Source organism: Tetrao urogallus, assembly GCF_951394365.1.
Source record: "Tetrao urogallus genome assembly, chromosome: 7".
In the NCBI taxonomy this organism is placed as follows: domain Eukaryota; kingdom Metazoa; phylum Chordata; class Aves; order Galliformes; family Phasianidae; genus Tetrao; species Tetrao urogallus.
Window position 1 is genome coordinate 11,723,985 of NC_136820.1, and position 23,353 is coordinate 11,747,337.

Genomic DNA, 23,353 nt, shown 5'->3' on the forward strand with positions numbered 1-23,353 from the left:
TGCAAGATTGCTCATTCTTCAGAAGAAGAAAGCTCCAGCATGAGCAATAATTAAGGATCTAAACCCAAGTTTCACGGTTAAGAAACCAGTAACTTCCACTGGACTTGAGCTGCACATTGTAGCACTTAAAACATGTAGGTTATTGAAGATTTTATTTCAGTTCTGGAAAAAAATTCTTGTTAGTGATGCAGCAGTGCAAGGATCACTGCTAAAGGTTTGTTTGTTTTTTTTTTTCCTTTTGAGATTGGAACTTCTGGATATTTTGATTCAATTTCTTTTCTCATCTTTCTTAAGATAAGAAACCTCGCACAAAGTAGTGAAGTTTTTAATTCAGAAGTTTAACCTCAAGTCCTTTCTCTTGAAGTTTGTTTACTTCATATCAGGATAATTAAGAAATCTCTTAAGTTAGATTGCTGGTTTTTAGACTGTATTAATCAAATTTTCATTAATCACATCATGCCTGTGACTGGAAGGATTCCTAAAGACAAAGGGAAATAAGATACATGAGAGTGGTTTCACGATGACTCATTTTATTACATGATCCATTTATTGTCCTTATCCTAATTTCTAGATGATAGATTCTCAGGAAGAAGTCTTTCACTGCCCCTGCAAACTTACGGAGATTCTGAGACAGGGAAGACAGACAAAAATATAAAAGTGAGTTGCTGAATCCTTAATGAATTTTGATACTTTGGCAGTAAATTCATTATGAATATTGAGACAGTTCTCTCTTTATGTAGTAAGAAATTATTGACCTATGTATATTTACGTTTCTAGTCCTCTAAAATGTTAAAAATGAATAAATAGAATTTCTGGGAACGAAGTCAGTGATGATGAGACATGTTCACAGTGAACCTTTGTTGAATTCTGTTTCCAGCTTAAACAAAACATGAATAATGCTCTTTGTTTTATTGTTTTTGTAGAACTAAAAAGCTGAAAAAGTTTCATATTTTTAGGAGAGACTGCATCATCCATTTTGCTGGGTGCTGGAAAGGATAAAGGAATTTTACCTACCCAGAATTCTCAGACAGTTACCCAGAGCCATGCAGTATTTTGTTGTTTTTATTCTTCTCATACCTAGATACTCTGAAAATCTCCAAAAAATGGACATGCTTGCTTTGGAAAAAAAAAAAAAAAAAAAAAAAGTTGCTTTTTTTCTGCTTGTTTTAATTTTGTTTTGTTTTTAGGCTTCCCATTCAGTCCAGCAGCTCCTGGAGATGATTAACCTGCCCCGTAGATACTGCAGATTTTATTTTGTGACTTTGCGTGGCTGTGAAAGATCAAAATGTTGGTTTTGGCATGTTCCTAAACCAGGGCATGAAAAGGTAAGAAGATTTAGTGAAGAAAGAAATAGATTGCAACTGGTTTTAATGCAAATCAGCATCTCCTGTCCTCGTTTATATTTTGAGAGAGATTAAATGTCAGAGACTGATGGGTCAAATGATGTTCAGAAGACCTTTTGAAGATGTTTTATGGTTTGTTCCTTTTTTTAAATGGTATAGCTTTGAACTTGCAGATTTTTGAAGAGTACAGACATCAACAAAAGAGCAGGTATTAGGGCATGCCAGTATAGAGTAGTAAGTGGGAAGATTCTGAGACATTTCCATGCAAACATCAGAGACCTGCACGCAAACCCAGACTGTGTATGTTCTTAAAATCAAAAGCCACCTGTGATATATTACTTTCTGCAGACTTTGTGAAGCAGGTGCACGTCTGGTTCACAAGCAGAGCAGCAGTTTTTCCACTTGCAAACAATATTACTTTTATGGTGGTGAGCAAAAGTAGCTGTGTTTTCAAACCCTTTAACGATAAATTGAGTCTGTGCTGCTTCCAAGAACTGTGGAAGGCAAACTAATTGTGCTGTCATGTAATGAGATTTTGGAATTGGCTGAGACTTCGGTGGTTATATAAGTCATTTAGAAGGAAATAAAATACTAAAACAACTAAACAAGGACAGATACCTAAACTTGTCCTTAGCTGATCTCACAAGATTATTTCTTACCTAGCATCTAATTGGTGTGAGTTACAGTTTTATCTTGAGTGTCAGTAAGCAAGAAATTAAAGAATGCAAATGTGAAAAATAATGTAATAAGCATTGAACCTGATTGAGGCAAATGCTGTTCTAAAATCTTAAACTTACTGTATCAGAACTTCTAAAATAAGTGATTGCAGTTTGGTGTTATTTCCAATTTCAGTGTTTTTCCTTTTTATGTCTTGAGAAAAGCTGTTTTTTGTGGAGTTTTTTTTTTTTTTTCCTAATGCTTTGCAACCTCTTGGAAAAAAAAATTTACATGGCAGCTTAAAAATGCTGGGATCATTTGAGAATAATTCATCATGAAATGTTTTCTTTTTGTCTCAGTTGTGAAATGTCTTTGGCAGGAAACAGTGGATATCAGTGATTTTCAGCTAATTTGTATGAATTGTCAGTTTGTAGTGCTTCTGTATGTATGTGCTACAGAACAATAGTATTTGTGTTGAGCTATTAAATATGAGTTTAGTTGTGGTGCAGCACGCCTCAATTTCTGCCCAGCAAACATAACCTGCCTTTCTTGATAGTCTGGAAGTATATTTTCGTTTTGTTTTGTTTTGGAGGTTTTTTGAATAGGTCTGTTTAAAATGATAATTGGCTGCACACCTCATGGTGGCACCAAAGTACATAAAAGGAGGACTGGTAAAGCAGCAACAAAGAAGTCATCGTGTCAAATTTAGGGGAAATAAAGCTGTTTATGATCCATTAAGCAGAACACTAGTCTGGTTAGAATTAAGTTTCCAGCAGTGATTGTTACCCGAATTTTTGAAGAAAGCTGTCTTTCCCCACAGTGGAAGTTCCTTCATTTTCATTAAGTGTTGATGACTTAACGCCTAACTTGCTAGGATTTAGTACTCTTTACAGTCCTAACTGACAACAAAACAGGGGTTTAATTCTTAAAAACATCCTTTGTTTTGAAAATCCATGTACTCTTGAGCTCAAAGAGTTCTGCAAATTACAGGTTTTATTTATTTAAATAAAGCTGCCTTCCATTTCACAGTTAAATTTCTTTTGCATTAGGCAAAGTAAACAAGACTACCAAGGCTTCTTTAAATACTCTGCAGAGGTAAGGTGATGGCTTTAACTAGGTTTAGGCATGGCTGGCCTTCCAAGAATAGCTGTCTTTTGAGTTTTTCAGTTTTGTTCTGTCTATTCAGCAGCTATAGGAAATAAGACTGAAAAATCCTGATCACTTCGTACTTGAAAGGCCATACAAAACTAAGTAATCTATTGTTTCAGATGTCTCATAAGTGCAAGTACCATTGGAGCATTGTTTGACATAGAATAACATTAGTCTTCTGTTGAGATTTCCAGGTGTTTCTCAGCATCAGTGTCTTTCCAGCTCCTAAGAGCTTCAGAAGTTGTAGGCATTTTCAGAAAGTTACGTGGGGTTGCTGTATTTAAAAAGAAAACAAAAAACTTCTGCATGTATGCAAAGGCATCTCACTGCAATTTAAAAGAAACTTATTAATAGTGACAATGAATGTTTTTGACATTGAAGTTAAAATGGCAAAAATATGAGTTGTTAGTGCTGATTTTGCTTGTTGTAAGCAGCAGTGTTGTCATCCATTTAAGGCCATGTTTTGTGTTGTTTTTTTTTTTAATGTAGGAATGCAAAACTAATTGATTAAAATAATGAGTTACTAATACAGGGAAATATCTCCTCTTCTTGTGTCAGACATCTGCTGTTTTGCAGTGTGGGTGTATCCTTTATTACCACTTACTGCAGGAAAAAAGCTTTAGTATTTGGAGGTAAAAGGTGCCCAGCATCCTTTTTTTTTTTTAAATCTATTTCCTTCAAGGTGCTGGAACTTCTCATGTTTTATTCCCCTTGGTTACATGAAAGAGGTTAAACTTTTGTCTGCAAGTACAGTAGATGCATGTCACATCCTGCTGTGATACTTTTGACCGTTGAAACTTTTACTGTAGATCCTCTAGACCCCCTGGATTGGCTGATCTAAAATATGAAAAATCTTTTTTTGAGAGTCTGACCAATAAACCAATGGGTTTATTTTCATTACATTCAGAGGCCTGAAATTAAGCTGGAGAGTGGTTGCTGCTTTCTGGGCACAATTAGAACCTTTCACGGAGGCTTGGGCAGGAGGAAGATGGTGTTCTTATACATAGAGACATAATGGTTGAAAATTTGTGTCACTAAGACGTGGAGGGCAACACACTGCACAGTATTTAGAGTCTGATGCTGCACAAAGAAAGATGGAGTGAATCTTCTCTGAGAGTGTGCACACGTGGGATTGAACCCCAACTATACCTGCAAGGAAGTGCAGCGAGAGCATGTGCGTATCAGGCTGTGGGAAGCAGCAACTGCCATGATGACCAGGGCTTCTGTCTTTTATTAGCATGAGAACAGCTCCTGCTCCACCTGCAGATCTGCAGCAACAGATCATAGATTGCAGTGTCTAGATAGCTGATGAGGAGCAGGGAACTTCGTCCCAATAAAGCATTACAGCTGGCTGATGCATTTTAATCTGGCTTCTTAAATAAAGAGACTTATTTGGTGCAGATCAATTATTACCAACTATAACCAACGTCAAATAATCTTTAGTCCTATTTGTGATCTTCAGCCACAGTTAATATGGACTGTGCATTTCAGAGATGCTCATACCCTGTAAGAAATGAATCTCTTAACAAAAGCAGTGCTGCAGCATGGGATTTTCCCTCTTACTGAACATCAGAGTGCACACTGGGAGATGCTGAAAGATGTCATGGGTTTTTGTGCTCATTCTTGTAATTTAAGCACCTCCGTGTGACTGCAGTAGAGCTGTTTTACTGGGCAGTCAGTTGCTTATAAAAGATGCACAACCATTTTATTAAGGTTTTTATTAAATTGTCATGTTAAATGATTTCTGGATCAAGTGGTAGGTGACAGAATAGTGTGATCTGCAGTAGGTGACCAGTGGTAGAATACTGTGATCTGCGTTACTTTTTGAAAATGAAAATCGTCTCTTTCTAGTTTCATGAATATTCATTTTAAATTTATTATGATTAACTCAAAATTCAAGTTTCAAAAACTCAGGATTCTTCCATTTTATGTGGTCTGTATATTCAGTAATACCTTTAAATCAAAACCATTAGCTGAAGCCCTCTAGAATCTCTAAATGAAGCACACAGTCTGTTTCCTTTGCACGTGTAGTGTGTTGTGTCCCATGATTAAATCATAGTACGACTGGATTTTCCAAGCAATTTCACTAATAATTGGAACATTCAAAGCTGCAGATGCAATCTTGGCTTTTTTTGGGTGTCAGTCCAAAGGAGGAGAAGGATAAGAGATTCCTGAAGAAAGGAGATTGATTTACATACTGTAAGCATGTGCTCAAGTTTGTTTTGGAAGTGCCCTTGGCCACTTGGGATTGTAGATTTGGATTAAATGGGTTAGCCCATTGCAGAGTGACATAAGGGATCTCTTAGACCAGTTCAACAACATTATGATGTTTTTCAAAATAAAAGTAATATTATAATCAACGTTTTTAATGTACAGTTTTCATGTAACTTGATCTGAAAAGGTTAATGGTTATTTAAAACAAGAAAGGTGTCTTGGCCAGAAGCCCGTACCTCCTGCTTTTGTGATAATTCATTCACTGTTACAAACTCAATGAGTGAGTCCTGCCTCATCTCCAAGTTACCTTTAAATATATGCACAGCTCAATTCTATGATAACGTTTACAAATCTGGAAGGGAGAAACTAGATTTTTCATTATTTCACAAAGTAGTATTAAATATAAGACCAATTTTAAATTGTTTGGTGGAAAGATTGTGGATGTTCCACAAGTGACAAAGGGTATCTGAAGGGGTGTTGCTGTGTTTTGTTTTCTGATTCAGAACTCTGGGTTTAATCTCAGTGGTCTTTCCTTTTTCATCTGCAGCAAAATGTGTAAATATCCCAAACCTGAGGTTAATGTATTTTTGAAGCAGCTTACAATGTTAAGACGTGAGTGTTCCACTACAAAATAAAACATGTGTGTAGGATTTCTAAAATAAGTGGGTCCAGGGTGAAATGATAACTGAATTTCCAGCTTGTTTCTTTGTGTCGTTATGAGTGAGTCTTCATGGTGGTCAGTACATTGATAGAATTTTTGTTTCTTATATTTTCACTTCCAATTCATTGCTTCCCATTCTGTTTGTTGAGCGTGCCACATTTTACTAATTGCAAAGAAAGTATATTTTCAAATTATGTTTTTCTTTGCTGAGTGTATGCCCACACATGCGTGCAGTTGTGGTCCTAGCAGCTCCTTTCCCAAACATTTTGTCTACGTTATTTTTCTGCTTGATTGCTTTCCTTTGACCCAGTTACTTTCTTGCAGCTTTTATCAGTATTTTAAATAATTAAAAGCAGTGTAAAGGTTTCTTCCTTATAGAGCTCATGCTTCTGGGTAGTTCATTCGTTTGGCATAAACTGAGGTCATATTTAATGTTAGGTTTTTTTTAATTTTTTTCTAGATCTGCATGGCAATACTTAAGACATACATTAGTATCAATGAATCAGGCCTTCTGAAACGTGCAGGTATGGTAGCAGCTACTTGCAGGTAGCTTTTTATGTGTATCTGATACGTAGCTTATTTAAAGCAAGTGAAATAGAGAGACTTGGGAGAAAAACAGGTGACATTTATTTCTACAGTGAATAAAATTGTCATTTTAGAGGAACCTATCTGTTTTCATGTTCTGTTTTCACATTAAGGATGAGTATTTAGGTACGCAGTTATCTGAGGATATTGTTACAAATCTGTTTTACCCAGGAAGTGAACTCAGTCTGAATGGAACTAGGCTTGAGAATAGACATGAGTAACTGGGGCAAGGTTTAACAACCAGGATTTTGTTAAGGCACTTTTCAGCAACATCTCGACTAAACGTTACAAATCCAGGAACTTCAGAAATAAGCTATTTTAAGTGAAGTGCTGTTATAGATCCAAACAACTTTAGTTTAGTCCTTTCGCACTACTGTATGTCCAAACAATTCCAGTTTTCACATTTTAGAGAGAAGAGTTGATTCAGATCAGTGTGAACCTTTGAGTTCAGTCAAAAAAGACTTGATTTTAGCCTGAGCAGTCATTCTATTTGTACTTAAGTTTTCGAAAGCGTAGAGGGGGTGTAGTACATCTGATGTGAATATATGATTCTGCTGTGTCCTGTATTCCTTTGATGAAGTAGTGCTGTAATGCAGATAACACTTGAGTTCTCAGGGGCTACAGCACACGTCTATTACAACTAGCTCTGGAACGGCTGCTAAGGCCATCTACCATGGCATCACTGCACTTTACTTCCTAGAGCATCTGGAAGAGCCTCACTGCCTTTGTGTGCTGCCACTTTAGCCTCATTTTGTGCATTTTTCTGCTGCTCTAAGTCAGCTAAGCTTTTTTGAATCCTTACAGGAGTTAGGGAGTTCAGCTCAGTGACATGAGGTATTTCAGAATAGTCACTTTGTTCTTAGTGATGTTACCATGGTACATTCCTTGAACCTATATATTTCTACATATCCCCGTGCCGCAGTATCCTGGATGATTAAGAGTTGTTACACTGCATTTAAAGATTTAGGAAATAATTTGCTTAAGTAGCATTAGTTGTCCCAAAATAAAACCATTTTAATTGCTTTTTCAGTCCAAATATTTGTCAGGTATTACAGAGAAGTTGCCCGTGGTGAGAATTTTGATTTTCAAGTGCTGAATGATCTTCTCATTTGTTTGCTCAACAAATGTTTGTTGCAAGAATTATTCCAGATGTTGAATGTAACTGCACAGATGAATACACTAGTAAGTGGCCTTGAAATACTTTGGAAATCTTTCACCCACATTTTCTCCATATGGGGGGTTTTCTTTTTTTTTTTCTTTTTTTTTCTTTTTTTTAAGGAATGCTACAGCACTTCTTGTAATATGTTCATTTAGTACTCAGTTCTTGGAGAAAAAAGAATCAGAAGTTTCTGTTTGAATAATTGCTGCCTTTCTAATTGAACAAGATATAAAATCATAAAACTAATTGAGCTTTTTTTTTTTTTTTTTTTTTTTTTTTTTAAATTAGCCAGCTTTAGAAGTTCTTCTGAGAGTTTTTGAATGTGTGGCTTCTTTGAATATAAGAGATGCTGTTCCTACACTGATCAGTACCTTTTGTAAGGTATGAGCTTGATTGTGCTACTATTTGTAGGAATTTTGGAAATACTTTGCCTGTTTTAAAATAGAAAGATATGTCTTAAATATTCTTTCAGTAATATTGTTAAAAAGTAAAATTGTGGCTAGCTGAATTTTAGTGTAGACTTCCATTTATCCCTTGGTTCTTGACTGAGATTCACTGTAACATGTTCTTCCCATTCATACTGGCCTGCCTGTAGAGATAATTAACATGATGAACATGATGACTTTCTTTTTTTGTTTGCTTACTTTTCCTCTGGATTTGATACTACAGCTTGTTGATGCTGGTATGTTTCTTGAGTATGAACATTTTAACTACATAATTAAACTCCTTCACCAATTGGAAGTTCCAAGCCAGGAATTAGATATTGTTTTGAACATAAAATCCAGGTACGTCCTTAAGGAACTATTTTATAGTTATATCTATTTAGTTCTGTCTTCCAGTTCGATTTTATAAATCTACACAAAAGCTTTAAAGGTGATAAGAAAATGCAAATTTAGTGTTTCAGAGGAAAATATTGCCATATTATGCCTACTTGTATTTTAAAATGCTGTCAATCTACTGTGTTTCAGAGGTCAAGGATTGTTATTCAAAAACTTGGACTGTGGCTGCAGTTATGATTAGTTTTTTCAATACTGATCATTACAGTGCATTCTGGTGGGATGCTCTTCCTAGCTGTGGGACAAGTTTGTCCAACAGTAGTAGATTTAGAAGTGTAATTGTTTAATATATATTTTAGGCCACATAAATGAACGATACTTCCTCAGTTAAAAAAAAACACCAAATTGTAGACAGTAAGAGCATTATTTATCATCTGAAGTTGTTTTCTAGTTTACTCTGAGTCTGCAAAAACATTTGTACCACGATGAATGTGGAGGGGGGTGGTTTTTTTCCAGTGCTGCTGGATTATGCTGAGCAGAACGTGTGATTTCAAAACTGTTGATGCCTCCCAGTTACTTGCTCCAATATATTTTTCATCATGTGCATTATATACACACGCACAAGTTGAATAAATGACTAAGTGGTTCGTTTTACAGGCTTTGGTTCTTGGAGGAACCAAACACATAGCATTTACTGTAGTATAACAGCCTAACACTGTTTTAAGGGAGAACATCCTAGAAGTTTGCTGCTTTTCTTATTTCCTATAGAATACCTTCCAACCAATGGATCCCAGTGTTTTATCTGTTTTTATCTATTTTAATTATATCTGAGTTTTATCAGTTTACCACACCAGCTGGAGGTGATTTCACTTTTCAGATTAGGATTCTCATTCGTAGAGGAATTGCCCTTTCCAAGTAACCTCAGTATGTGTCTGTTTTCTGCACAAAACTGAGAAACAGTTTGTGTCTGTGAAAAGTGAGCAGCTTTACTGCTTCAGTAAAGCAGTACTTTGTCTGAGCTTACTCACATGTAGGTGATTTATCTCTTATTCCAGTGGCAGCATCAGAATAAACCACTCCTAGGTATTTGAAGTGGTTGAGTTTGTATAATGAGCTATTTTTTTTTAACCATTGTGTCAGAAACATGTAAAATACAGTCTGCATTTACTTAATGTATTTCAAGTCTTATTCCTACCTTTTCAGTTGCATTTATACTTAGACAAGGGAGTATTATCTGTGAAAATATCTCTCTTTGTTTATTTGTATATTCACACACTATCTTGTTCTGATACGATTGCAAATGTCTGTTTTCAGTGTTCAGTCTGTATATTATTTGCAGTAAATCAAATAAACGATTACATCATTTTTAGTCCAAATATAACGAATGGTTGATCACTTCCTTGTAGTTTAGTTCACTAGGATGTGTTAAAATTAAGCATTAACGTTTTTTTCTTGTTGAAGATTTCAGGAGATGCATTTTAAAAGCGACTGGCTTTTTGACTTTAATTTGGTAATGGCAGAAATTCAGGTACAGTGTGTGCATGTTTCAGGCTTTTTGGAATGCTGAAGCCATGACTTCTATGGAAAACAGCTATTTTTATGTCTTTTTAATCTATTGATAATATTTTTTAATGTGAGCCTATTGTGGGGAAATATTAAAATGCAGGGGAAAAGCTGTCTTTGACTTTTCTGTGATGTCAGTTTTTATTTTAATTTGCATACTTGTAGCTTTTATTTTACACCTAATTTTAAGCAACTGTTTGTTGTGCTTGTAATTGGTAGTGATGTATTCTTCCTCACCAGAAATTGTTTAATGCTTTATTCAGTGGATAGAGTTCATGCCTTATATAAAAAGGCAAATTATAAAAGGATGTAGTTGGTAACACTGGGTGGGTTATTTTGAAGAATATAAAAATGCTAGAGAGTAACTTACTCAGTAGGTCTCTGCATTTTTCAGATTGAAGAACAGATTACTTCTTATGGACAATTGTAGCATAGTTTACATATTACTGCACAGATCCTGAAGCCAAACTTTAAGGAGGGGATCAGGACTGGTTGCAGCTTGGTCCACTCAGTTCCCAAAAATCTCTGTTGTTGACAAAATCCTTGTTGACATGCGTGTGTAACAGATCTCAGCTCACTTGGCTTACCTGCAGATGCTGCACCACAGCACACTGCAGTTATCTGTAGCCCGAACCACTTGTTTTAAATTTAACTCTTCTGTGTATGCCATTAGATTAGCACGTTAATATAACCTGGGTCCTAAAACTCTCAGAAGAATTATACCGGAGTAATCAGTGTCTCATGAGGACCACACATTATTTTTAGTCCATGTTGTTAGGAAGATTCAAGTTAACTTACTCCTTGATGAAAGGAAATTGGGTTGGTGATGCTAATAAAATTGTAATGATTTGAGAAAATACATAATAAAAATATGAATTTTCAGAGAGAAAAGGATGAAGTACTGAGGTTGAATCATAGCATCATTAGAAACGTCTGTATTTCATTACAAACTCTTCATGTGAACTGATAGAGACTCTCTGATCTGTTTCTTTTCAAAAAGGGTAGCTAAGGGAAATGTCATCGGAATACATTCAGTAGTTTCATAGGACACGAGCTATAGATTAATCTTGCTGTTTTCTGCTTAATTATATCTTAGTTATCTCTTGAATTCCATTATATTTTCTGTTTGGTATTCTGGAAACAAATTTGCTAATATTTGTCACTTGCCTTCTTCGCAGCATTGCAAGGAAAAGCATGATTGGGCCAAGTTGGCAGCTTTGTATGTTAATGCAAGAGCTACATGTGAAAATTCTGATGATCTTCAGAAATTGTCTTTATGTATTACTGAAATACTAACAAAAGATTCTGAGAAAGACAGACCAGGAGTTCCTTTTTGTGATTTTGCTGATGCAGGTAAAACTAAGTTGAAGTAAACACTTAATTACTTATCCTATTGGTAGAATTTTTAAGAGGTAAAAGCCAAAATATATACTGACTGCTTTCTTCATATTAGTTAATCTGATTGTATACAACATTCAGAATTTCTTCAGGCACAAATACAAACAGGTGAAATGATGAATAGAAACCATTTTCTAGTAAAGTCCATGGTGCTTACACTTGATGTCAAAGGCCTACCCCTTCTGAAGAGCACACATTTGAGCTTTCTCCTATTAAGGAGAGAAAGCAGTACTGATGGTTTTAAGAGATAATGTCGTGTTCTCAGAACAGTGGCAAGAAAGTATATTTCAGTATTGTCCTCTGAAGTGCAGCACTCTTACTAGCATAAATTAACTTCATATACTTGTATATATAGAAATGCATTGACTGGGGTTACATCAGTTGTGTATCTTTTGTTATGGTTTGGTTGTAGCATTTTAGATTTTCAGAATTATTTGTTACCCTAAGCAACTAAGAATTTACACAAGGGCTTGGTCAACAATACACCTTCTAGCTTTTTTAATATGCAGCATGTTTTCTGTCCCCCTTTTCTTCATATGCCTCTTCATTTGCTTGTCTGCATCCTTCCTCCCAGTAAGATTGTAGGAGGCTGAGGCTCAGTGCTGTGTCAGTTGGATGTTACGGCTCTGTGTAAAGGATGACTTAGATCTTTTTCAACCTGCATTAACTAATAAGACCCAATGACTTATTTCAATTAAGTGACACAACCTTTTTGATCACAGACTTTCATGCTACAAAACAGCTATCACAGCTTCTGGCTGTGAAACACATAGAAGGCTTTGATGGGACTTGAAACTTGGTCTTATTTCTTTAGAGCAGTGGTCTCCATGCTGTTAGGCAACCCATCAGTAAAAAAAAAAATTTTACACTTGCCCCCAAAATACCATATGTTTATTTATTTATTTGTAAATTATGTACATGTACCACTGCACTAATATATTAGGTATATTCTAAAACATGCACAAAAATGTAAATTAAAAAAGATGAGGTAGAGATAATTTTATTTAACTTAACTTCGGTACCAAAAAAAAATTTTTTTTCCATACCTGAATGGACTGTGTGTGCACCACCCCACACTGGAGACCACTGTTCTGCAGTACCAGCAAGGCTTCCAAAGTGGTTAAATGAGATGGTTTGGAAAACCCTGCAATTACACAGTTCTGCAATTGCTGTCATTCAGATGCGTCAGAAAATGAAAGCTTACTTTAAAAATGATGATGTTCATAAGCTATACCGTTGCATGCCCAGGCAGCTTATGGATAAACTAGAGTACTGTCAAAGAGTGTCTGGATAAACTGTTGTTGTTTACTCTAATTTTGGTTGTCAGACTTTAAAAAAATTATTATATTTAATGCCTAGTATTTCAGAAAATGTGTGCAAGTGCTGTGATCTGTAAGTTCTTTAAAGTTCTTTTACTGGTAGAAACAAAAATAATGTGTATTTTTTCTTTCTAGTAATAAAAAATTCCCAGTGTAATGAAGCAGACAGAATTTTCATTGGAAGGGCTGGGATAAATGTAATGAATTCTTATCGCAGAGTACTGCAGTGGATAAAGGTACACTGGATTATAATAACCTGACTTGAAGAAAAAGAATGAGTCATTTATTTATTAGATATTAAACTGTTTCTCTAGTTTAATGTGGCATGCCACTTGCCTTCTCATGGTCAACATCCTTCCCACTTGCCTATCTGGATCAAAGTATTTTGACCAAAGTATACTGACCAGTAGTCTTCGAACTTTGCATGTGTTGGGATTTCCTTCTTGTCTGCTTTGTTAATAGAGTGGAAGGAGTTGCTTGTGAGAATGAATATGCTTTTGATTTATTTTTCATGTAATACGTAATTATGACTTTCCTACAGCAAAGCACACACAGTTTGTAGAAATTGTTTTCCTTCTAGTGATAGACATACAAGGTATTCGTACTGCCTGCTAGAAGAATGCAGTTCAGTTCAAAACAAAAACAAGTAAATGAACATAATTGTGTCTGGATAGAGTTCATTATAACCTTGTCTTACCACCTAGAAACTTGATTGTTCAGGTTCAGCTTTCCCTTTTCTGCAGCAGGGGTGAGTCTGGATGAGTAGCGCTGTCCTGCAGAAATGTTACTTTCTTCCATCTGGCAACACTTTTCTATTCTGAGACCATCCAACTCAAGGAATTTTTCCTGCCCTGATTCTTCTGAGCCTGACTTCAGGTGGAATGGGTAGGCTAAGGTCAAGAATACAGAAGAGTCATAGCAGGGCTGCTACTGACTGCGCTTAGTGAAATGCTCGTCACCCAGATTGTTACTAGAAGTGCTTTTCTTCTCTTGACTCTGGGTCTCTGGGTCCTTATCAGTAGATAAGGAATTGGTTGGAGCGGTGTTCCCCAGGGGTCTGTCTTTACTCTTTAGCATCTTTATCAGTGATGTAGATGATGGAATTGAGTGCACCCTCAGCAAGTTTGCTGATGACACTAAGCTGAGCGGTGTGGTTAATGCAGCAGAAGGAGGGGATGCCATCCAGAGGGACCTTGATAAACTCAAAAGGTGGGCCCCTGTGAACTAGTGAGATTCAACAAAGTGTAGAGTTTTGCACTTTGGTCAAGGTAATCCCAGGTATATATACAAACTGGGAAGGGAAGTCTGTGAGAGTAGCACTGCTGAGAAGGGCTTGTGGGTCCTGGTGGCTAAAAATCTGAACACGAGCCAGCAATGTGCTCTTGCAGCATGGAAGGCCAACAGTATCCTGGGTTCCAACAGAAGAGGGGTGGCCAGCAGGACAAGGGAGGTGATTGTCCCCTTTGTTCTGCCCTTATGAGGCCCATCTGGAGTACTGCATCCGAGTTTGGGGCCCTCAACACAGGAGGCTTTTGGAGAGGGCCCAGAGGAGGGCCGTGAAGAGGATCACAGGGCTGATACACCTCTCCTGTGAAGATAGGCTGAAGGAATTGAGTTCAGTCAGCCTTGGGAAGAGAAAACTTCAAGGAGATATCGTTGTGGCCTTCCTTTAGATTGTGTCAACCCTAGCCGCTCTGTGATTCTCATTTCATACTTCTAACCAGGTTTGGATTTGTGAATCTAGCAGAAAGTTGGACCTCACCTTTTACAATCCTTTCCTGCTATCAGATACCAAAAATTACCAGTACTAAGACACTAGACTTTTCACAGAATGTCTTATACTCCAGGCCTCCTCCAGTATTGATCATGAGGCCTGTAACTATCAGTTAGTGGGCCCAGTCTTGTTCAGCGTAGTCTTCGTTTACCTGAACGAAGGGATAGAGTCCACCGTCAGCAAGTTTGCGGATCATACCAAGCTGGGAGGAGAGACTGATATGCCAGAAGGCTGTGCTGCCAGTCAGCAAAACCTGGACAGCGTATTAAGTTGGACAGAGTGTAACCTGATGAGATTCAGCAAAAGTAATTGTAGGGTCTTGCTCCTGAGGAGGAATAACCACGTGTGTTAGCCCAGGTTAGGGGCTCTACAGAAAAACACTTGAGGGTGCTGGTAGACAACAGGTTGGCCAGGATCCAGCAGTGTGCCCTTGTGGCCAGGAAGGGCAGTAGTGGTATCCTGGTCCTGCTGGAATGCGGCCAGTAGGTTGAAGGAGGTTATCCTCCCCATCTCTGCCCTGGTGGGGCCATGTCTGGTTTACTGTGTCCAGTTCTGGGCTCTTCAGCTCAAAAACAATGGAACTTCTGGAGAGAGTCCAGTGGAGGCCATAAAAATGATTAGGGGCCTGAAGCATCTCTGTACAAGGAAAGGCTGAGAGACCTGGGACTATTCAGCCTACAGAAAACAAGACTGAGAAGAAATCTCATAACTGTTCATCTGGAATTCAGAAGTCAAATGAATGGGGCCAGGCTCTTCGCAGTTGTGTGCAGTGACAGGATAAATGGCAGTGGGCAAAAGCTGCAACACAGGTGGAGGTTGGCCACTTCTCCTGCATAACTGGTGATAGTGCTGGTGGGAATGGCCTCAAGTTGCACCAGGAGAGATTCAGATTCTTTGAGAATGTTGTGTTTGTTGTCAAATCGTTTTCTCAACAGATTACTCTCCAAAATTCTCAAGTAGGCTTGCAGACGGCCTGCACTGACCACATTGGAGTGTGAATGAGTTTGCACTCTGAATGATTTCTATCAGTACTGACAACTCCCAAATTGATCTCTGCTTCAGAGATGAAGTAAAACTGTTATTACTATTTATTTTCAACCAGCTTCCCTCCATTGTATCTATCTATATATCATAATCCTGTTATTATGGACTCCTGTTACTATCTACTTGATCTTATATCTTGCTTTTTCAAAAAGCAATCCAGAAAATGAGATAGTATGAAGTATTTGAACTACCTGCTGTGGCCAAAGTAATTTTGGGTTTAGGATGTACTCTGTGCCTTTTCATAAATATTTCAGATACCCTAAAGCTCTAGAAGTGTTTTTCAGACCATTGTCCCTTTGTGAATATTGGACTCTTTTATCTCATATTTTTGATGCAAGGGTAAAAATTTATGCTTCTTGGTTCTAAGGAGAATGTTCTTTCTAAACATTGATGAAAGTTAATAAAACAGATGAAATTTGAAACAACGTGCAGATTTGAGATACAAGATCTTCCATGAAGATCTGTCTCCAAGCAACAAGACTACTGTTTGGATATGCAGGGCTGACTAGACTGAGAATATTAAAGATATTAATATATTAAAGTAAGCAAATACAAATAAATTACAAAATTTATTAAAATACTGTCTAGGAACATTATACTGTGGAAATAATATTATGGGTAATAGGAGGGAGGAGGTGGAGGGAGCTATTAAACAGTGGATGTTGGGGTTTTTGTCTACAGAATCAAAATGTCACTTCTATTCATTAGAATTTTTACTGTGCAATTCATTTCTTTTTCACCGTTAGTTTGGATAATGTTACTGAACTGATGTGTACAAATCTGTCACCAAATCTGTATTTTGTGTAAGTAGTCTGCGTTCATGACTATCATTGCTTTCTCAGACCTTTCCCCTTCTCTTCTCACCCTTATTGTAGGGAAGGAAGGTTCTGGATAAATTGCAAGAACTACAGATACATTTTACAGTTCTGAAGGGAGTTACTGGGGCAGAGAGATCAGCATCAAGATGTCAAATTGTTAATAATGCTGCAGAAATTTTTCTTGAAACAGAAAGTTTAGATGGAGCAACGTGGGTGTTGAGAGGTGAGCTTGTCTTAAAAGAACAAGATTTTGGCATTTAAATTTGAACAATCCCATTTTTTAAAGACTTAAATTAAAACTTACAAGTTCATCTTTGTTATTAAGTAAATGTATTAATACCAGGGCAGCAAAAATAAAATGTGATCCATCTTTTTATTTAGCATTTTGCTTGATATGTGAAAGAAATATTATAAATAATACAACTTTTTTTCAGATAAGTTTTCGTAGTATTCTAATGTCCATGCCATTCTATTCAGAAGTTAACGTAATGGAGGGGGTAGAGAAGAGAATGCTAGTTGGGAGTGACCTGCCCAATGGAAATTTCCTTTGAGCAAGGTGAAATTCAGTGCAAAAGAAAGTTCAGGCTTGGAGGATTGCCGTGTTTATTCCCCCCTCACAGTATATTCATGCTGTAAATACAGCTTTTATTAAATATTAAATTTTTATTCAATAAAATAAAGCTACAGACTTTCTGGAATTCAGCCCCACTGAAAGAAAAAACTCAAAAGTACCTACAAGAGTAGAAGATGTTGCATAAAAACGTCCATCACCTAAATTTGCTATCCAAGTTTATGTAAATAAATACATACACATTTATATACACACATATATTTATATACACTGCTTACAGTTCATTCCACTAGTATACTATTTAATGAATTTCTACCTACACTTCTAACTCTCTAAGAATACATCTGAAAAGTATTGGTGCTAAGGGACAAATTGGTAATGATTCAAACTACACTTAATGTGAAGTTGAGAGATTTGTTTTCTACTGCAGTTCATAGTGTCCTTTCGTCAGCCAAATTTCAGAAGTTTAGCAGTTTTAAAACATAGAAATAATACTGCTGCTCTTTGTCACAGAGTCAGAGTGGATCACCAATGCACCACTGTGGCCCTGCACTGAAAATGACATCGTGGAGCGACATAACCTGTTATTTTCACTAATGCACAAATACATGAGGCAGAATTTCTACAGGCAGGCATTTGAAGTTCTGCAGAACTTGCCGGGTTTCCAAATTGGCTGCGGTAAGTAAAGAGACATGCTGTGTTAAGAGCTGACAGTTTAACCAGTTAATCTCTACTGTTCTTTCTGCTTGTAGGTATTAGCTTAGTTGGAAGACTATGTGCTTAGATGTCCTAAAAAAGTCCCATTCCTTGAGGTGTGGCATTGATACAAGACTGCAGTGCAGAACCCCTTTCTCGGTGCCCAGGCAGCAAGGTTTTGCCCATGTTGTCAGATGGGTGGAGTGGGCCTCAGGTGGCATGGGCTGGCGGGGACTGTCCACCTGCAGCACGGCAGGCTACATGGTTGGCAGCGAGGGGGCCTGCTGCAGCTGCTCATACAACTTCTGTTGGCAGACTGTGGCAGGCAAGGAACCATGATGGAAAGTGGGCTCTCCTTGCTTCATCATTTTGTTTGGTAGCGTGGCCATATCTTGCGTATCTTCCATCTCAAAGGGGTCGTCCATTGCAAGGAATGACCTCTTCTCATGTGCACATCCAGGTGTTTCATTTTACATTTACACTTGCCTGATGGTTTCTCGGCCTCATCCTTTTTTTGCAGCAGAGCGTTGCTTTGCTTCTTTGCCTGTGTTGAGGCCATCTGATCTGCAGCTTCCTTGAGTTTGCTGCTCAGCCAAACTCAGGGCTGGAGCACAGCTCAGCTGAGTCTGCTTTTTCCCACTTGTGCTGGTGTGTGAAAGACCTCGTGTGTGCAGAGATGCCTGTGGTACAGGCAAAGCTCTGCACATCCTCTTGGCCTCTGGCATGAATTCATGCTGCCATCTGTCTGCAAGGTTCTCTCGGCTGCCTTGGTTCTGCAGTCTCTCACTGTTGTACTTACGTTTAATATCCAGAGGTGGACATGGATGTTGGCTGACATGTCCTGATGGCTGATCTGCTCTTTTCTATATAGAACAGCTCTTCATCTGGCATTTCTCTTTTGAGTGCTCGTTTCCCTCTGGTGCCTGGAATCATAAAATCATAGAATTGCTCAGGTTGCAGAAAGTCCTTAAAAATCAAGTCCAACCACAACCCAACCATACTACCCTACCTCTAACAACCCTCGGCTCAGTCATGTCCCTGAGCACCACATCCAAATGGTTTTTAGTCACATCCAGGGATGGTGACTCAACCACCTCCCTGTGGAGCCTATTGCAGTGCTTAACCACCCTTTCTATAAAGTTGATTTTCCTGATATTCAACCTAAACCTCCCCTGGCGCAACTTGAGGCCATTTCCCCTCATCCTGTCAGCAGTGAGGAAAGACCAGCCCCTCTCTCTGTGCAATCACCTTTGAGGTATTTTAAGAGAGCAGTAGGGTCTCCTCTCAGGCTTCTCTTCCCCAGGCTAAACAGCCCCAGTTCCTCTAGTTGCTGCTCGTAGGGCATATTCTCCAAGCCCTTCACCGGCCTTGTTGCTCTTCTTTGGACCTGCTGCAGCACCTCAGTGTCCTTTCTGTACCCAAACAGGTGCCCAAAACTGAACACAGTACTTGAGGTGGGGCCTCACTGGTGCCTTTGGCCTTCTGGGCCCCCTGGGCGCTCTGCTGGCTCGTATTCAGCTGACTGTCCATCAGTACAGCAAGGTGCCTTTCCATCAGGCAGCTTTCCAGGCACTCCTCCCCCAGCCAGTGGGGCTGCCTGGGTTGGTTGTGACCAAAATGCAGGGCCCCACACTTGGCCCTGTTGAAACTCATAGGGTTTACCCCGGCCCATCGATCCGGTCTCTGCAGGTCCCTCTGTAGTGCCTTTCTCCCACCCGGCAGATCAGCACTCCCTCCCAACTTGGTGTCGCCTGCAAACTTAGTGAGGGTGCCATCGTGGATGATGCGGGGCCTATTCTGTTCCCCATCCCTATCTACCAGCCCCTGGCCGAGCTGACTCTGATCCGCATGTGGCTCAGTTGTCACACGCTTGAATGGGTCACATCCATGACCAGCAGGTCACAGTTTGTCTCACCGGTTCACACGGCTTGGGTTTCTGCCCTTTGTCGTTGGCAGTCCTTAGTATTTACCTGCTTGGTAGTAATGCAGAGCCTCATGAACAGCTCACACAGCTCATTGATCTCCTCCTGCTGGGTGCTGGACATTGGTGCAGTGCCTCCAGCGTGGTGAGCTGCGGTTTTCATTGTGAAGGCTGCTGTCCTATTTTGAGATGTGGGGCCAAGCAGCAGCAGCAATGCTGGCCTTCGGTGCCCCCTCTTCACCTGCAGAGCCTTTCACGGGCAAGCAGGGAAGAGGTGTGCGTTTGTTTGGGGGGGCTGTTGCCAGGGGCAACCCGGTGCGTCGTCCCACCCGTCTCTAACTGCCCTAACTGCCCCCGTCTTGTCTAGCCCCATAAAGTGTCACGGGCTTATCCCTAGATCTAAGTCCGTAACAGGGGGCACAGGCCCCGGGGAAAGGAGAAAACAACGTAGCCGTACTAACGGCTTGCCGCGTGCGCTCCGGGAGAGGGGGAAGGGCAGAGAGCTAGCAGATAGTTTTAACGAAGCGAAAACACAACGGCAGCGATCTGAGGAGGAACGATAATTTATTGAATGTAACCAAATCGAACAACATGAGAGAGACGAGAGTATGCAAAGTGCGAGTCAAACCACGGCGGTGCGAGGGAAAGCACGTGCTTTGCTCCGCGGCGAGCTGAGACGGCTGAGCCGGGGCAGGAAGGAGAGGCGGACCCTGGGGTCCTCCGGAGCTTCGCCTCGCTTCCTCTTCCCGCCAGGTCCTGCGGGGATGCCGCCCCTCCCCTCTCCTCAGGATACTCAAACTGCCCATAGGAGGCAGTAAATGGGATCAGAACTTTAACTCTTTAACTCCCCCTGGTCCACGTGATGTTCTGATGTGGAATACTGACATCAAAAAATCACCAAACCACAACAGTAGGAGTTTTGTGTCAGGGTTTACAGTGTCAAAAGGATCTGTCCTAATAAATTTGTCCCCCCTTGCTGAGTCAGTGAGGAGCTCTGTCTCTGGTTTGGATGTGTTGATCTTTTGCTCTTGTAATTTACCCCCGGTTCAGTGCGATATCTCATAGCCCACCTCTGCCTAACAGGAGGCTTCTGATTTCCTTGGTAAAATCCCTTCCCATTCGATGCTAGTAATTCTCTGGTCATCCAAAGTTGGACTGCAATGTGAAGTCCCGGCTTCCAGTCCATCCTTTGTTACAACTGTCTTTCTGTCTTTCTTTGCTTCAGTGTTGTGTTTTCTTTGATAGGAAGAGGTGAAATGCTGCTGTGTTTCAGAACTCCCAAGTGGTGGATGGGCCACAAGTGGCCTGTGGAAGAGAAATATTTGTGCTGCTGTGGTCTACCACGGCTGGTGTCCTGCGTGTATGTAGAGAGGGAAGGTTCCAAAGCTGCTTCTGCTGGCAAACTTTGGCAGGCAAGGAGCCACGATGGAAAGTGGGCTCTGCTTGCTTCATCAATTTTTGTGGCAGCGCAAGCATATCTTCGGTGTCTTCGATGTCAAAGGGGTCGTCCATTGCTAGGAATGATCTCTTTCTTCTCCCCTGCACATCCAGATGTTTTGTTTTACACTTCTGTTTGTCTGATGGTTTCTCAGCCTCAGCCTGTTTTTGCAGCAGAGGTTTGGGTTGGCACTTCTCTTTGCCTGTGTTGAGGCCATCTGACTTGCAGCTTTCTTGAGTTTGCTGCTCAGCCAAACTCAGGGCTGGAGCACAGCTCAGCTGAGTCTGCTTTTTCCCCACTTGTGCTGTTGTATGAAGGGCTTTTTGTGAGCTGAGATGCCAGTGGTACAAGCAAAGCTCTGCACATCTTCTTGTCCTCTGGCATGAATTCATCCTGCCATCTGTGTGCAAGATTCTCCCCTCAGCTGCCTTGGTTCTGCAGTCTCTCACCGTCGTGCTTACACTTCACATCCAGAGGTGGATGTGGATGTTGGCTGATATGTCCTGGTGGCCAATCTGCTTTTTTGTAGATAGAAGGGCTCTTTACATAGCATTTCTCTTTTGAGTGCTCTTTTCCCTCTGGAGCCTGGAATCATAGAATCATAGAGTAGAATGTAAGGCCCTAGTGGTCAACAGCAGGCAGCGTTGTACCCAAGAGTTGTGCCGCTGAGGAGCATAGAAATAAGCAGCTGATGGGTTGGGCTGCTAGGATTGCTATGGCTTGGGTAGATCTGAACTGGCAACAGAAAGGTGAATTACTTTTAGCCCGGTGGGCCCATGGACACCTCAGACCACCAAGGAGGAGATGCGGTGTATAGGTGGGCTCGAGATGAAGGGGTAGACTTGACCATGGACACTATTGCACAGAATACGAATATGAGTATGAAATGTGTGCTTCAGTAAAGGAATCCAGGTGGATAACGCTTCTCCGGTATGGAGGACAATGGCTGAAATAGAAACCAGGGAAGGCCTGGTGTGGGTTAATGATGTCACACTCTCACAAACCTGCCACGACAAGTGCCATGTACTTAGAATGGTGGAAGCAGCCACCTGTTGTCTGGAAACATATCCGGTGCCCCGTGCTGCTGCCCAAAACACTGTCCTGGGTCTTGAGAGGAAAGTCCTGGGCAGCATGGCATCCTAGAAAGAGCTGTGTCAGGCATTAGGACTCATTTCTGAAATAACCTGATAGACACCAGGGTGAAAGAGCGTGGCAGTGAGCGGAGAGGTCGCTTCCTCTATCGTGTACCAGCCTCTGGTAAGATAAAGTGATACAGTGATCTGTTAGAAACTGGGTGCTGGCGCATTCAAACATTGGACACACAGTCCTTGGTATTTACCTGCTTGGTGTTAAGGCAGAGCCGCATGATCCGCATGCACAGCTCGTTGATCTCATCGTGCTGGGTGCTGGATGTTGGTGCGGTGCCACCAGCGTGGTGAGCCGTGTTTCTCATTGTAAAGGCTGCCACAGGCTGTGGTCCGCTTGCTGCACTTTCCTGCTGTCCTGAAGCCGAATATTAGCAATTGTGGGGCCAAGCGGCTGCAGCTAAGCTGGCCTGTTCACCTGCAGAGCCTTGCCAGAGCAAGCAGGGAAGAGGTGTGTGTTGGTTTGGGTGGGCTGTTGCCAGGGGCAACCCGGTGCCTCATCCCACCCGTCTCTAACTGCCCTAACTGCCTTCATCTTGTCTAGCCCCATAAAGTGTCACATGCCACCAGCGTTGTGAGCCATGTTTCTCATTGTGAGGGGTGCCACAGGCTGGTGTCCACTCTCTGCACTTTGCTGGGCAGGTGTTTGCTGTACTGAAGTGAAGCAGCAGCAGCAAAACTGGCTTTTTGTCCATCCTCTTCACCTGCAGAGCCTTACAAGGGCAAGCAGGGAAGAGGTGTGCGTTGGTTTGGGTGGGCTGGTTGCTGTGGCCAGGACCCCGGCGTGACAGCACTGTGCTGTCGCCAGGGGCAACCTGGTGCCTCGTCCCACCCGTCTCTAATTGCCCTAACTGCCCCCATCTTGTCTAGCCCGAGTAAGTTTTGTGTCAGGGTTTTCAGTGTCAAAAGAAACTGTCCCCTTCCTGAGGCATTGTGGAGCTCTCTCTCTGGTTTGGATGTGTTGATCTTTTGCTCTAGTAATTTACCCCCGGTTCAGTGCGATATCTCATAGCCCTCCTCTGCCTAACTGGAGGCTTCTGATGTCCTTGGTAAAATCCCTGCCCATTCACTGCTAGTAATTTTCCCATTTAGCTGTTCTCCTGTGCTTTGTTTGAAACAATG

The 23,353-nt window shown here is 40.4% G+C and overlaps 1 protein-coding gene across 1 annotated transcript in view; it reads left to right on the plus strand.

Moving 5' to 3' along the window:
* Nucleotides 1-23,353, plus strand: part of TOPAZ1 (testis and ovary specific TOPAZ 1) — a gene marked incomplete at both ends in the record, with an annotated part of 41,285 nt that overhangs the window by 15,045 nt on the left and 2,887 nt on the right. The window contains 10 exons of the mRNA XM_079538485.1: nucleotides 1,188-1,325; nucleotides 6,485-6,548; nucleotides 7,640-7,791; nucleotides 8,057-8,149; nucleotides 8,438-8,553; nucleotides 10,006-10,072; nucleotides 11,286-11,460; nucleotides 12,960-13,060; nucleotides 16,518-16,683; nucleotides 17,545-17,709. Coding sequence (XP_079394611.1) covers nucleotides 1,188-1,325; nucleotides 6,485-6,548; nucleotides 7,640-7,791; nucleotides 8,057-8,149; nucleotides 8,438-8,553; nucleotides 10,006-10,072; nucleotides 11,286-11,460; nucleotides 12,960-13,060; nucleotides 16,518-16,683; nucleotides 17,545-17,709 — 1,237 coding nt within the window. The remainder of the gene's footprint in view (nucleotides 1-1,187; nucleotides 1,326-6,484; nucleotides 6,549-7,639; nucleotides 7,792-8,056; nucleotides 8,150-8,437; nucleotides 8,554-10,005; nucleotides 10,073-11,285; nucleotides 11,461-12,959; nucleotides 13,061-16,517; nucleotides 16,684-17,544; nucleotides 17,710-23,353) is intronic.